Source organism: Acinonyx jubatus, chromosome B3 (genome assembly GCF_027475565.1).
Source record: "Acinonyx jubatus isolate Ajub_Pintada_27869175 chromosome B3, VMU_Ajub_asm_v1.0, whole genome shotgun sequence".
Taxonomy (NCBI): domain Eukaryota; kingdom Metazoa; phylum Chordata; class Mammalia; order Carnivora; family Felidae; genus Acinonyx; species Acinonyx jubatus.
Window position 1 is genome coordinate 44,929,778 of NC_069386.1, and position 14,426 is coordinate 44,944,203.

Sequence of the window (14,426 nt, forward strand, 5' to 3'; positions counted from 1 at the left end):
TTCAGAGGGGGTATTTATCTGACTTACCTCTTCTGTCATTACCAGAAGCTATACACTTTCCATTAAGAGAAGGACACAGCAACAATTCAACAGCTGCCAACACTAAATATCTGGGTCAAGCAAAGATATTTCAAGATGAGAAAGATTTTAAAGCCTACTTGAAAGTGAGGGTAAAAAAAAAAAATGATATTGGCCAGGAAGATGATAAGCAGAGACTAAGTTCTCTCAACAAAGAAACAAACAAAACAAAACAAAACATCAAAAAAACCCAGAATGAACAGTAATAATTGGAGCTTAGCATTAGGAGGAAGGAAGAAAATTCTCTTTGGGAATGGAAATAAACTTTGGTGGAAAATAAGATGTTTTAATAAAAAAATCGCAGTGGATTTGAAATCATCCTGAATCTTCCTTTTACTAACTCTACACTCTTGGACTAGTTATTGACATTTTGAGTCTCAGGTTATGCTTCCATAAAATAAAATCATTCTATCTACCCCTATAAGGGTTAAACTTTTCTATAATAGGTTCTCAGAGCACTGTACCTATTTTCCTTCAAGCAATTTATTACTGAGTGTCTACACTGTGTTAGGAGCCCATACAATGGAGAACAAGAGAGACTAGGTAATCATTATCTTCCTAGAGTCTGGCATGCTTGGCAGATAGCAAATATTCAATATGTATTTCCTTTTTTATTTATTTATTTATTTATTTATTTATTTATTATTATTTTTTTAAATTCGACAGACAAGTTTTCTTAAATTTTTTTTTTCAACGTTTCTTTATTTTTGGGACAGAGACAGACAGAGCATGAATGGGGGAGGGGAGAGAGAGAGGGAGACACAGAATCGGAAACAGGCTCCAGGCTCTGAGCCATCAGCCCAGAGCCTGACGCGGGGCTCGAACTCCCGGACCGCGAGATCGTGACCTGGCTGAAGTCGGATGCTTAACCGACTGCGCCACCCAGGCGTCCCTGTATTTCTTTTTTTAAATGTTTTTAATGTTTATTTATTTTTGAGACAGAGAGACAGAGCATGGGGGGGGGAGGGGTAGAGAGAGAGGGAGACCCATAAACCTAAGCAGGCTCCAGGCTCTGAGCTGTCAGCACAGAGCCCAATGCGGGGCTCGAACCCATGAACCATGACATTGTGATCTGAGCCAAAGTCGGACACTTAACTGACTGAGCCACCCAGGCGCGCCTTAATAGATGTTTCTTAAAAGATGAGCTTATATGAAAACAAAACCCATAATGAGTGCAAAAGAATTCGATAAATGGCAATAAAATATGTTATTATTACCTTTTAAATAGTGTTCTTCTTCTTCTTCTTTTTAAATGTTTATTTATTTTGAGAGAAAGTGTGAGCTGGTAAGGGGCAGAGAGAGATGGAGAGAGGGAATCCCAAGCAGGCTCAGTGCTGTCAGGGCAGAGCTGGATGGAGGGCTCCATCCCATGAACTGTGAGATGATGACCTGAGCCAAAATGAAGTTGGATGCTCAACTGACTGAGCCACCCAGGTGCCCCTTAAGTAGTGTTCTTGATGCAGAAATAAGTGCACCATGTTCCTTCATATAACTATATTTCATTAGAGATCAAGACTAAAAAAAAAAAACAAAAAAACCAACATCATACTAAAGAAACATCCATTTAAAGTGAATTATTTAGGGGAACCTAAGTGGCTCAGTCAGTTAAATTCCAACTCTTGATTTACGGCTCAGGTCATGATTTCACAGTTCCTCAGCTGGAGCCCCACATTGGGCACTGCGCTGATAGTGCAGAGCCTGCTTGGGATTCTCTTTTTCTCTTTCTCTCTCTCTCTCTCTCTCTCAAAATAAGTAAATAAACATAAAAAAATAAAGATGAACTATTTGGAAAGTAATTTCAAAAACCAAAAATCATACGTTTAATGACAAAAGTAAATATTCTATATGTTAAAAGTGCAAAAATATTTTTCGTCCATTTTATTTTCTATTACAAAAAATTAGATTTATGTATTGTCTATAAATAACTTCAAACTTATAAAAATAATTTAAACAGTGTACTATTAATAACTTTATACCTTTCATTTACATTTCCTAATTATTAACATTTTTGCTACGTTTCCCTAATTATTAACAGTTTGCTACATTGAGTTCAGTGATTTGTAACACATCGCTACATTTGTTTTCTCCCGCAACCATTTGAAAGTAAATTGCAGATAGAAAGATACTTCTTCACGTCTAAGAACCTCAGCAAGTATCTTCTAAGGACTAAGACATTCAACATAACCACGATTTAACACTCCAGATATTTAATATTGGCACAATAACACAGTCTACTATATACATTTCCCAACTGTCCCCAATTTCCCGATTGTTCATTTAGTAGCTTTTTTGATCCAGAACCCAAACAACAATCACAGACAAAATTTATCAAATCCCTTTAGTCTTATTTCCTACTTTTACTCTTAAGATACTGCTTTTTGAAGAATCTAGAGCTTTTATTTTGTTGAATGTCCCACAACTGTCTAATCGTTTTGTCACGATGAGATCCAGGTTAAACATTCTTGGCATTTGGGCAGGTGATGTGTCCTTCCCAAGTGCATCAGATCAGAAGGCATAGATCTCCATTTTAAGATAATTCCATTATTAAAATTTTTTTAAAGACTTATTCATTTTAACTATCACATTAGCTTTTGATTAGTACAACCCCTCTGTACAAGTATTCACAAAAGGTGGGAGCAGGGGAGGTTAGTGGGAAAGACACTGGAATGAGATCTTAGGTTTAGTGTCAATTTGGCCAATGATTAGCGGTGGGCACCTAGGTAACTTTCTTAAAATCTTTATTGAGAGAGAACTGAGAATTGTGCCAGATTTCTAAAGATCCTTTGAGTTCAAAAATTCTGTGACTGTGAATCAAGCTGTACTAGAGACAGAACTGGACTTGGAATCAGGAGACCTGGATTTGAGCACCGGTTCGGCCACATACCAGCTATGCGAACATGCACAAGCCATTTAATCTCCCTAAGCCTCGCATAGATTTCACCCCGCGGAATTCGGAAGGATTAAGAGGGTTGTTGCATGTCAAAGCGCATTATAGACTGGTAAGAACTACCCGAATGTCAAGTGTTATTTTATGATGTCCAGTTTTTCTCCTTTTTGTTTAGCCAACCAGAGAAAAACAACATAAAGCGAGACAGACCTCGTCAATTTAAGTTTTAAAACCGGAAAATGCCAGTGTAAGTCCTGGAGCGTCGTAAGCAGTGTGTGGAATGCAGAGAACAGTTTTATTCCATACCTGCTTATGCTTTGATGATAAACACTGACTAAACTTACCAAGAGGTACTCACTTGTACAGGCCGGTCCCTCATAAGATGGTGATTGCTCTTGGGATCCCCAATTTGGCGGGGACCGTATGAGAATGGTCACGAGTACTTATAAACTAACTTCCTCACTCGGTGATCACTTTCGTGTTGAGCCCTCAGGTCCACCGGAGAGGACGGTAACGTGAGGCCAACGCAGAGGGGCAGTTGTCCTGATTTTCTAGCGAGTAGGGCAGCCCTGAAACAAACGAAGCCTCCCTGGGCTGAAGGCATGTTTCCTCCTGAGCCAGTTAGTGGGACCTGTCACCCAGGCCACCCTCAGAGCCCTCTACGTTCTTTATTTTCTAAAACTGCCCCGCGGTTTCTTTCCGGTCTTTTGATTGGAACTCGGGGAGCCTAGTTCTTTGGTGCACACTGGCCACATTTTTTTCGATTATTCAGCAGGTCTGATAAAGTATCTCTCTGGAGGAGGTTCAGGGCGCGCACACGCCCCTCGGTCTGTGTTGAGTAACACGCGAACTATCCATGCCGCGAAGTGCCTGACACTATTGTTGCTCAAGTCTCCAGACGCTGCCAGAAAATGGCTAACGAAGAGGCGGGAGAACCGCGGCGCAGCGGACGTTGGTGCGGTTGGACGTGCCTGACCTCCCAGCCCACGCAAGGGGTCGCGCCGCCCAGGTGGCCGCGGCCGGCTCTGAGGAGCGCGCCGGGCGCCGTCCCCTGCGCCAGTGCGCACGCGCGCCCGTCATCCGGGTGCTGGCTGCGGCAGCAGGTTGCGCTGGGGTGGCGGACAGGGGGCGGGGCCAGCGGCTCATTGTGCGCAGCGCTGCGCGGCGCCGGCGGCCGCTGAGGCCTGGGTCGAAGTTGGCGCTGCTGCCGCCGCCCTGCAGCCCACTCGCTGCCTCGGCAGCGCGCTGCTCTTCTAAAATGGCTGCCGCTACCGGTGCTGTGGCAGCCTCGGCCGCCTCGGGTCAGGCGGAAGGTAAAAAGATCACTGATCTGCGGGTCATCGATCTCAAGTCCGAGCTGAAGCGGCGGAACTTAGACATCACCGGAGTGAAGACAGTACTCGTCTCCCGACTCAAGCAGGTGAGGCCCGGCGAGGTCCGGGAAGGGGAGCTTAGGCCGCGCCTCGGAGCCCCCACTTCCGCCGCAGCCCCCGGCCGCCGGCAGCCGCCGGGGCCCGCGGGGCGGCGCGGTGAAGAGACCCCGGGCGGCGCCCGCGCGCGCGGGGAGGGTGAGGACCCTCCCGCGGCGCCCCCGCCCCCGCAAGCCGGGCTGGGCCTGCGAGGGGCCCGCGAGGCGTCCGGGACCGGCCGTCGCAGCCGTGCGCGCCCCTGCCTCCTCCGGGACGTCCCCGCCAGGCTGCGAGGGCTGCGGACGGCCGGCGCGGCCTCCCAAGGGCGATCGTGGAGACCCGGGAGGCGCTCGGTCCCCAGTCTTTGGCGGTGGTGAGCGCGTGCATTTCTTGGCCTCGGAGGAACTGGTTACTTTGGTGACTTCTGCGAAGTTACCGTTTAATTGTGCCCAACCGTTTCCTCCCCATCTTGTGGGGGGAATTGGTAGTGGGAGTTGAGGGGTGGGTCAGAGACAGGGTTTGTTTTTCGCTGGGTTTTCAGTTTTTGCATCAGAGCAGTAATCTGCTTTTTCATCCCTGATTATCTTTCTGGTTTGAGTGAGCGGTGGAATGGTAGTATAGGAGAAATAAGGCTGCATTATAGAAATTAGGAGAGCTCTTTTTAGTTATGTACTTTCATAGCTAGCAACTTTTCTGCAGTTGAGAATATTTAGACTTTTGTTCAGTATGATAATATGTGATATTTAATTATCTCGACTCGGTAGAATTTAAAACTCCATGTGATTTTGGTACCTAATGGTATTTCCCCGTGAAAGTTTCTCACACTCGTGTAGTTTAATTGCTCTTTTTGGAAGTTGGTTTATGAAATGACTGGCAATTCTAATGTCTTGACGCTTGAGGTTTGCTAATTTTTTTTCGTTTTTATAAAATAAGTTTAGATAGATTGTGTAGCATATTAACTTCTCTTTCTAATGTAGGCTATTGAAGAGGAAGGAGGCGATCCAGATAATATTGAATTAACTGTTTCAACTGATACTCCAAACAAGAAACCAACCAAAGGCAAAGGTTGTTACGAGTTATGAACATATTTTAAAATATATTTTGGTTATATAACTTGCCTCTGCTCTTGTGCCACTTGCCCTGTTTATATAGTGCTACTCTTTGCTATTTCCCTCTGGCACTCTGCCTTCTTGGGTCAAGGAAGAAAAGTTACTGTTGCCAGGCTCTGGGTAACTTGTAGCCCTTAAGATTTGGCTGAAGCTGACCTGAAAGTGAGACCAGTTCTTTATTGCTTCCAAAAAATTACAAAGTCAAGTTTCATAATGTTTCTTCCTTCATAGTGTGAAGACCTGAAGAATAAAATGCAGTTTAATACATGTCTACCTTGCCCCACAATTGGCAGAGTATTGATGGAATTCCTTCCAAATCTTTCACCTTGACTCCTGCTGTTTTCTCTAATATATTAAAATTTTATAACCTTTATGTTTAGTATTTTGTTTGACATGGTGAACTTAATTTCCATTTATGCTATTATACATTTCTGATTTTCAGTGAAATTCAAAAAGACCTCACCAATCATACTAACAAGGTAGGGAAAAAATCCATGATTAATTAGCTTTAAAAAAAGTTTTAAATTATAGGGATATGTTAAAGATTTTAATTTTATAACTTTTAAATTAGGCTAGAATATATTTCCAGGATATGATTTAATGAATAGGTAAAAAGTGGTTTTAAATTAACACTTTGATGATGTAAATGGGGCTTAGGTGTTTTAAAAATATTCTGGTAATTGAAATCTTCATTTGAATAATTACAAATTTCTCCCACCCTCCCGTAAGGACAGTGGTAGAGGGTGGACATGATGTGGATATCTGGATCCAGGTACCTATTTACAAGCTCCATGTAGAGTATGTCATGGATAGCTGCAGAATTTTTAAAAATCTCACTTTCCTTATTGCTTTAAAGTGATCCAAATACCACTCTGTCTGCCGTGAACCAGATTGACTGTAACTAGAGTGAAATAATTTAACATTTGATCTTAAGCAAGCTGTAGGTACTAGGACTGGTTAGATCTTGACGCCATCTCACTATTTGAGTCTTCATATGCTTGCAAGAGTTCCCCTTTTGTGCCCAAGGAAATTGATAAAGGCTAAGGAGTATTTCCTGGGTAGGATGGGAATGACAGAGGTGGAAATGGCGTTTAGAGGAATAACAAAGTTATCTTGAAGATCTGTGGCTTTTAATGTAACTGACACAGTGTATCACTTTGAGAAATACATTTCCCTGTGTTTAGAGAAACTTGTGCTGAGGAGCCTATGCTGACAAACCAGAGGCTATTTCAAAATGAAGGATAAAAATTTTGGAAATAAGTTTATCAGGAATTAACCATGTATCTTATAGTGATTTTGATTCATGTCATCTATTTAGCACCTTGTGATAGTTTAACAGATGCCATGTATTAATCATAGTTCCAGATTATTCAAGCTGATTATCGATTTTAGCATCTGAAGTAAACTGCATCTGATTTGTTCATTCTCACCTATTTTTAATTTCTCTGTGTATCTCTTTTTCAGTTATTAGGAATTTCATTCATCTAACCCTGAGAAATAATTTCAGAAGTATAAAATTTTAAGTTTTTCTTTTTTTTATATACAGTGTGTGTGTGTACATATGATCAATTCATTTTTTTCCTTTAGGTGGATTATTAGGATACTTGAACTTTAATTTTTCCATAACACTGTTGTGTAGGTGTCTTGTGGTCTTTAGTTAGAAGTTGTAACATTTAATCTTTTGTCTGTAGCAGGCTACTACTGAGTACTTAATGGGACTCGTTCTAGAACATGCATGATAAATAGCTCTTATCTCCTTAAATTCCATTTATAATTGTACTAAAAATTCTATGAATTACAAAGACATAATGTAAATCCCAAACTAAGAACCTGGTTTGAATCAATGTGCAATTAAATGAAAGATGCCTATAAATAAGATTATTTTAAATTTTAAATTAAGTTTAAAAATAATATTTTAAAATTTGAAATTTAAATATGGAAACTTAAAAATATCAATAACAATTTTAAAACCAAGAACTTGAGAAATTTTTAATGTGTTTTAATGTGGTGCCATTTTTTCAGTCTAATTGCTGAATTACTGCATTAAGTTCTTTTTTCCAAATCGTATTTCACTTAAAAATATCTAGCTTGAAAATAACTTCATTTGGGTCACACTACCTTTCCTTCAGTGATCTGTTTCCTTTTTTTTTTTTTTAAATTGGAATTTTTACTAGATCATCTGTAAGGTTCTTTGAGTTCTGAAATTTAATGATTATATATAGCCAGGAGCCAGAAGAAAAATGCTTTCTGTTCAATTAAAATAGGTGTATAAGGAAGGAAGAGTAGAGCTCATAGGTGCTCAATCATTGTAAATATTCTTTAGAACAGATTATTAGAAAAGGAAAACGAAGGGATTACTCAGAGGTAGTCATGTAGACATCAGCAAGATACAGCATATAATAGCTTGTCAGGGAAAAAAAATATTTCTTATGATCATCTTAAGGTAGCAAATAAAAGTTCAAATGATGTTAAGAAAGCAAGAGATTAAGCTTAATGGACCTGGAAAATTATGTGAAATATTAAGCTTATTGTTATAAATGCAGGGTCGCTATTTCTTTAAAAAATTTTGTATGTTATAATGTTTCTGCTTAGGGGCACCTGGGTGGCTCAAACGTTTGACTTTGGCTTCTGGTCATGGTCTCACGGATCGTGAGTTCGAGCCCCGCGTCGGTCTCTGTGCTGACAGCTCAGAGCCTGGAGCCTGCTTTAGATTCTGTGTCTCCCTCTCTTTCTGCCCATCTCCCACTCATGCTCTGTCTCTGTTTCTCAAAAATGAATAAATGACCGGGCGCCTGGATGGCTCAGTCTGTTGAGCGTCCGATTTCGGCTCAGGTTATGATCTCACAGTTTGGGAGTTCGAGCCCCACATCTGGCTCTGTGCTGACAGCTCAGAGCCTGGAGCTTGCTTCAGGTTCTGTGTCTCCCCCTCTGTCTGCCCCTCCCATGCTATGTCTCTCTCTGTCTGTCTCTCTCAATAATAAATGTTAACAAAAATTTTTTTAAATGAATAAGTGTTAAAAAATTTTTTTAAAAATGTTTGTGTTTAGACAGATTAGAGGAAGAGGGATCTGTATTCTTAACTGTATTTTAGAGTATTTAAAAAATGTAGTTATTGCAAGCATAAGCTTGTAATAAATTTTGATAATGTTATAGTTGGTTCTAATATTTATAAAATCTGTTTGCATGCAGTTAATATGGTGAAACAGTTTGTAGCTTATACTAATTCTCCCTTCTGAGTGTTTTTACATACAGCTCTCTTTGCTATGAACTTTTTAGTAAGTAACATAGGAGAAAGCTTTACCGGGGAAATTTATTGTCCTATTATTTGGGTGTGTGTTAAGAAAGCAGTTAAACAGGTAGCGCTAACTCTTCATTAACTTGTTTTAGAGATTATAGTTTTAAGGTTTCTTTTGCTTTACTTAACAATGGCATATCGCATCCTTTTGATTTTCAAACCTTAGAGTCACCTCTGAACTGTAGCAGAAGTTATTTTATGTGGTTAATCAGTGTAGTATTCAGACGACTTATATATAACGCAGTACTTATGATGAAACACACTTGTAATACGTGTAGACTTAGTAAAGGTTCAAACTATTACGTGAAATCTGATTTTTTTCCTCCTGTAGAGACAAGTATAATTTTGGGTTATAGGTTTATCCAAACACCTGATGCCTAATTTTGTGTGGAAAATACCACGGACAATGAAATTACTTACATGTTTACTGTGTAAAGCTTTCTGAAATTTATGTCTGATAAGGATATAGTAAACTGCATAAAATACATTTAATATAATACAGTATTCTAATGTACTTTAATTCTTGCCTTTTTTTTTTTAAACTTAGTTTGTTGGGTGTTAAGGAAACTAATCAGAACTGTGGCATTGACAAGGGCTTTGGGGACAGGATTGTCAAAAGGATAGCCTTTTGGATACCCACTAGGCTAGAAACTTTTTGAGGGTAAGGACATAGTCTTCATTTACATTAGTCTCTGTAATACCTATCATAATGCTAGGCATATAATAGATACTCAGAAAATATTTGTTGGATGAATACTGACAGCCATATGATGGCTTTTTTAACTGCTTTTAGAAGTGCTTATTTTGGTACTTACTTTAATTGTCTGTTTCTTTGTTGGAAGCATGTATGTCAGAGATTAATAGTGTGTTCCCTTCGAGAGGTACCTTTCCCAGTGGCAGTGGTGGCTCCCCCTTAAGCACTGACATGTAAAGTGTACTTACTCTTAGAACACATGAATCATTGCAACAGCCTTTTATTCCTTACCACTTTGTTGCTCTGTTGGAACTCCTCATAACTTTTGCTAGAATATTGTCCAGGCTTAGAAGTTGTGTATGTCATTTTTGCATCCACAAGTCAGACCTTTTACCTCCGCCATTAGAACTTGCATTTTGTCTTATGCAGTTTATATGGTGGCTTATGTTTATCATCAAAGCACTTGTGTACTTTTTCCAGCTGTTTTATTGTGTCAAATGTGGTGTGTATCAAGGTAGGTAGAATTTTCTAGTTCTTTAAGACAGTGTGCTTCTCCCAAGTTAGTCCTCTTCTAGGCATTCTAAATTAGGGGCAGAGGGCTTCAGACTTTAACTCCTTTTTTGTGAACTCCTCTTTCATGAAAATAAAGTATGAGTTGTCCAGGAACTAGGGGAGAAAAATATTTATTACTAGTTGGTAGCGTCCGAAATGACTTTAACGAACAGGTTGAACAATGATTTAGGGTGTAAGGGTAGAATTCATGGGTTTATTTAATTGACTCTACTATAGTTCTCACGTATATATCTGGTACCCTGGAATAGTAGTTTGCAATATAGCTTTACAGTATTGTTTTCCTGATTATTAAAGTGAAGTAATGTTCATTTAAAAAAATTCAGTAATCTGGAGAAGTACTAAAAAGTGAAAATTGCCTATAATTCCACCACCCTGAAACTATCACAGGTGTTACTTGTTTATCTAAGGTGTGTGTGTACATGTACTCGTAGATTTATATTTACGGATTTTTTTTTCAACAACTAAAATAGGCTCACATCATACATGGTGTTTTGTTAAAGGCAGATAAAATTGAAATTTTCTCTAGTTTGGAGAACCTGAAAGCAGTAGTCTTCCTCATACATTCTTTTCATTCTACCTAGCTGCTTCTTTATGCTCAGTCGTCCTAGGAACTATGTTAGAGTCATTTTGAGTTTTTAAAAATACAGATACCAGGCTCCTGCCTCCTCAGAGATTTGGTTTTGGCTGCTCTGTTGGGGGCATAGGCTTCATTATTTTCTAAAAGTTCCCCAGGTGATTCTCACACAGAGTTAAGAACCGCTGGCTGATCTAGACTAGAGCTTGAAGCTTGGCACCATTCTCCTTTACCTCTTTCTCTTTGGCCGTTTTGTGTACTTTACATTTTCCAAAAAACTCCACACCGCTTTATTTGATTCTGACAGCAGGACTTAGAGTTAGCCAGGAGTATTTTATTTTTATTGGTAGAATAGATAAGTAACCCATTAAAAATTGAGTTACATTTTTGCTGCCTTTTAGATTAAAATCTCATGTGGGTGCGCGTGTGCATTTTGTGTGTGTGTCTTTGTTTATAGTTTAGTTATCTATAGATGACAAAGTTGACAAATTTTTTAAACTATATATTTGGGGGCACCTGGCTGGCTCATTTGGTTAAGCTTCCGACTTTGGCTCAGGTCATGATCTCACAGTTTGTGAGTTCAAGCCCCACGTCGGGCTCTGTGCTGACAGCTCAGAGCCTGGAGCCTGCTTTGGATTCTTTGCCTCCCTCTCCCTACCCCTCCCCCGTTTGTGTGTGTATATGTGCTCTCTCTCAAAAATAAATAAACATTAAAAAAATAAATAACATACTTCTGGTGTTTTCTGGATTTATAGTGAATAATTATCTTCAGATTAAAAAATATATAAAAAATGACCTATTGGATGGCTGCTATTAGGTCTTTTAGAGAAGTTTTATTACTAAGATATTAGTCTAATAGAAGAGATGTTAAAACATTGTATGCAATTGTATGCAAACAATTAACACAAAGCATAGTCTGATTATTTTTAAATATTGCATGTAATTGGGGACAGGGTGTTGCTGGAAACATTCATGTTCAGTTTGGCTTATATTCTGATTTCCTCCCCTCTTAAATCGCAATTTTATGACTAACCGTTTCTACATTTTATATTTTGTAAATGTTTATAGGGAAGAGTTGCTCAAGTCACAAAGTTTTTTGGCAAAATTACTTTAAACCTACTTATTGTGTGGAGTTTTTTGTTTTTGTTTTTGGAGGTGTTTCTGAACTTGAAAAGGAGAATTGCAAATCCTTATATGACCATTTTGCCTTTGGAGGAGAAAGCCAATTTATGACCCAGAATCCTTTATTCATAATTCTGACATACAAAAGTTCTAAAAATTGTGTTTTTTTTCTTAAGTTTGGTGGCAAAAGTGAAGCTGTTTAAGGCCTTGATTTATTTATAATCTTGATGTATCTTATTTGGCATGAATGTGCATGTATTTCATTGCACAAATATTTCTGTGATTGGTTGGGAGACCCTGTTCCAGAAGCCACTGGGAAATTTAGATTAATAAATTATATATATACATATATATGTATATATATATATACATTGTACTCTTCTAAAATCTGAAAATTCTGAATTATCCTTAATTATAAAATTTAAGATCTGTGAAGCTATAAACATTTATGTTGCATAAATAAAGAGCTGTTTCTAGCGTCATCTTCCTTTGGTGTAAATATTTTTACTTTGCCATTTTACCCTAGACCCTAAAATCACATGAAGAATATTGCAGTGTTTTTATATGAAATTCTCTAATTCCAAAAATAGCCATGTGTTACTACTATGGATAATTTAAGATGTGATAAATTAATTTTACTTCTATTTGTATTTTGATATTCAGACTATCTTTACTGCTCAACTAATTTTCTAGTTTAGTTCCTCAAAGCATTAAAGTTAGGTTTCAGGGGTGACTGGCTGTCTCAGTCTGTAGAGCATGAGACTCTTGATCTTGGAGTTGTGAGTTCGAGCCCTACATTGGATGTAGAGCTTACTTAATTTTTTTTTTTTTTTTTTAATTTTAAATGGGCACCTGGTTGGTTCAGTCAGTGGAGTGTGGGACTCTTGATCTTGGCGTTGTGAGTTCTAGCACTACATTGTGTGTAGAGATTGCTTAAAAATAAAATCTTAAAAAAAATATTAGGCTTCAATAACATTAAACTTTAAGTTAGCTCTCATCCTGGTCATACTACTTTCCTTTGCACCAGTTCCCATTTCTGTGGCACGTGCCTGAATCCTTGAAGGATTAAAGATTAGTTGATTAACTTGCTGTAGGAGTTTTGATAGCACAGGCTTAAATGAGCATAGGCTTTAAAAAGCTATAAATGGTTATTAACTGTACAAAAAAGTGCCAAAAGTGATGTTGTTTATTGGAGTTTGAGGAGGATTTGGTTTTTCTTTTAAGTTACTTCTCATCTGTGACCTAAGTTAGGAATTCATAGAGGTACTTTGTAGCGTCATTGAAGTTGCGAATTTATAGGCCTTACTGACAGAATGGGTTTGCACATGTTTCTAGTTTGACTGGCCTGCCACCTCTTACCTTTTGTCCCCGTGAGAGCTGAATAGCAATCCAGACCTTGTTACATCCAATGTATGATTCACTCCATTATCAGTCAGGTAGCACATCTGCTCATTATATAACATTGTACCAGGTTCTGGGCTGGATGATGATCATCAGAGCTTATTAAAATGTGAGTTATATTTTATATGAGGAAAGGATGATACTTTTTTCAGTAAGGAAGAAATTACTGTATAGTTTCTAATTCAACATGTGTAAAGTAAGCCCAAAGTTACGAATTATGAAATCACTCAAAAGCTAGAGTGTAAAATTTCATGTTTTTTTTTAAATTTTGGAATTATCAAAGATGTCTTTATATAAAGTTTGTTCATTCTAAATATACAGAACAAAAATGATGTCAGCTCATCTGTGAGACACCAACCAGAATTTTCTTATATTGTCTAAGAATTTAAAGGTCAGTTTCCCAAGATGGTAAAATTTCAGTTTTCTTAAACACTGTGTATCTATCAAATTATTGCTACGGTTTTATCACTGTATGTTTGAAAATCTTGTCCTTGTGGTTTTTATGTTTACAAGCTGATACCGTAAATTTCTAGTGCTTTCATGTGATAGAGCTGTTTAAAACAGTACGGGATAGCAAAGTTGGGCCCTGTTGTGTACCTTTGCTGCTTGTTGCCTATTTGTCATGCGGCATCTTAACGTGATAGAGTAGACTTACACTTAAACATTTTATAGATGTGGCTTTGGGAGCCTCTCTTTATACGACAAGAGATAATAGTCTTAACGATAGGCACATTTGTAGCTACTCAAAGATCTAATGGCTTTGTGGGTTTTGAGAAGTGGGAATATAGGCCTAGGTTTAAATTGAAGCACTGCCTTCACTAGCTTTGTAATCTGATTAATTTTTCAGCAATAGTTTCCTCTTTTATAGAATGGGGATAATATTTTCAGAATAGTTATGATGATAAATAAATACATTAATGTATACAAAACATTTATCCTGGTACCTGGACCATGGAAGCCACATAAGCAGGGATAGTGACTGCTGGTGTTATTTTTGTTGCCGTGGTGTAATTTGGTTTTCCTTTAAGTAAACTAAAGCAAGTGAAATTCACCACAGAATGTGCAAAGCATATGTAGTTTGTCATAATGCTGAAGGCTGCCGTTTTAAAGATAGTATCTTCAAACTGAGTTAATTAACCACTCCTTACTAGGATAATGTCTTTTAAGTAGGTCATAGTAAGATGTAGTGGAAAGAATTTGGACTGGAAATGAGAAGCCTTGGCATCCAGTTCTGACAATGCTATTTACCAGCTTTGGGCAAGCTACTTAACCTCTCAGGCTCAT

General features: G+C 38.4%; 2 protein-coding genes across 7 annotated transcripts in view; one reads left to right on the top strand and one right to left on the bottom strand.

Annotated features, from left to right (window-relative positions):
• The window catches only part of RNF111 (ring finger protein 111), a 126,333-nt gene extending 122,856 nt beyond the window's left edge, over positions 1-3,477 (bottom strand). Inside the window, exon 1 of the mRNA XM_053223959.1 lies at positions 3,324-3,477. The gene's annotated coding sequence lies outside the window, so the exon portion shown is untranslated. The remainder of the gene's footprint in view (positions 1-3,323) is intronic.
• Positions 3,478-4,101: 624 nt separating this feature from the next.
• SLTM (SAFB like transcription modulator) overlaps positions 4,102-14,426 on the top strand; it is a 44,661-nt gene continuing 34,336 nt past the window's right edge. For 4 of the 6 annotated variants that reach the window (XM_027067369.2, XM_027067370.2, XM_053223953.1 and 1 more), the window contains exons 1-2: positions 4,103-4,385; positions 5,352-5,439. In XM_027067369.2, coding sequence (XP_026923170.1) covers positions 4,224-4,385; positions 5,352-5,439 — 250 coding nt within the window. In that variant the 5' untranslated portion in view covers positions 4,103-4,223. Of the gene's footprint in view, positions 4,386-5,351; positions 5,440-14,426 lie in introns of all 6 variants that reach the window. The other 2 variants (XM_027067372.2, XM_027067374.2) reach the window with 1 other exon arrangement.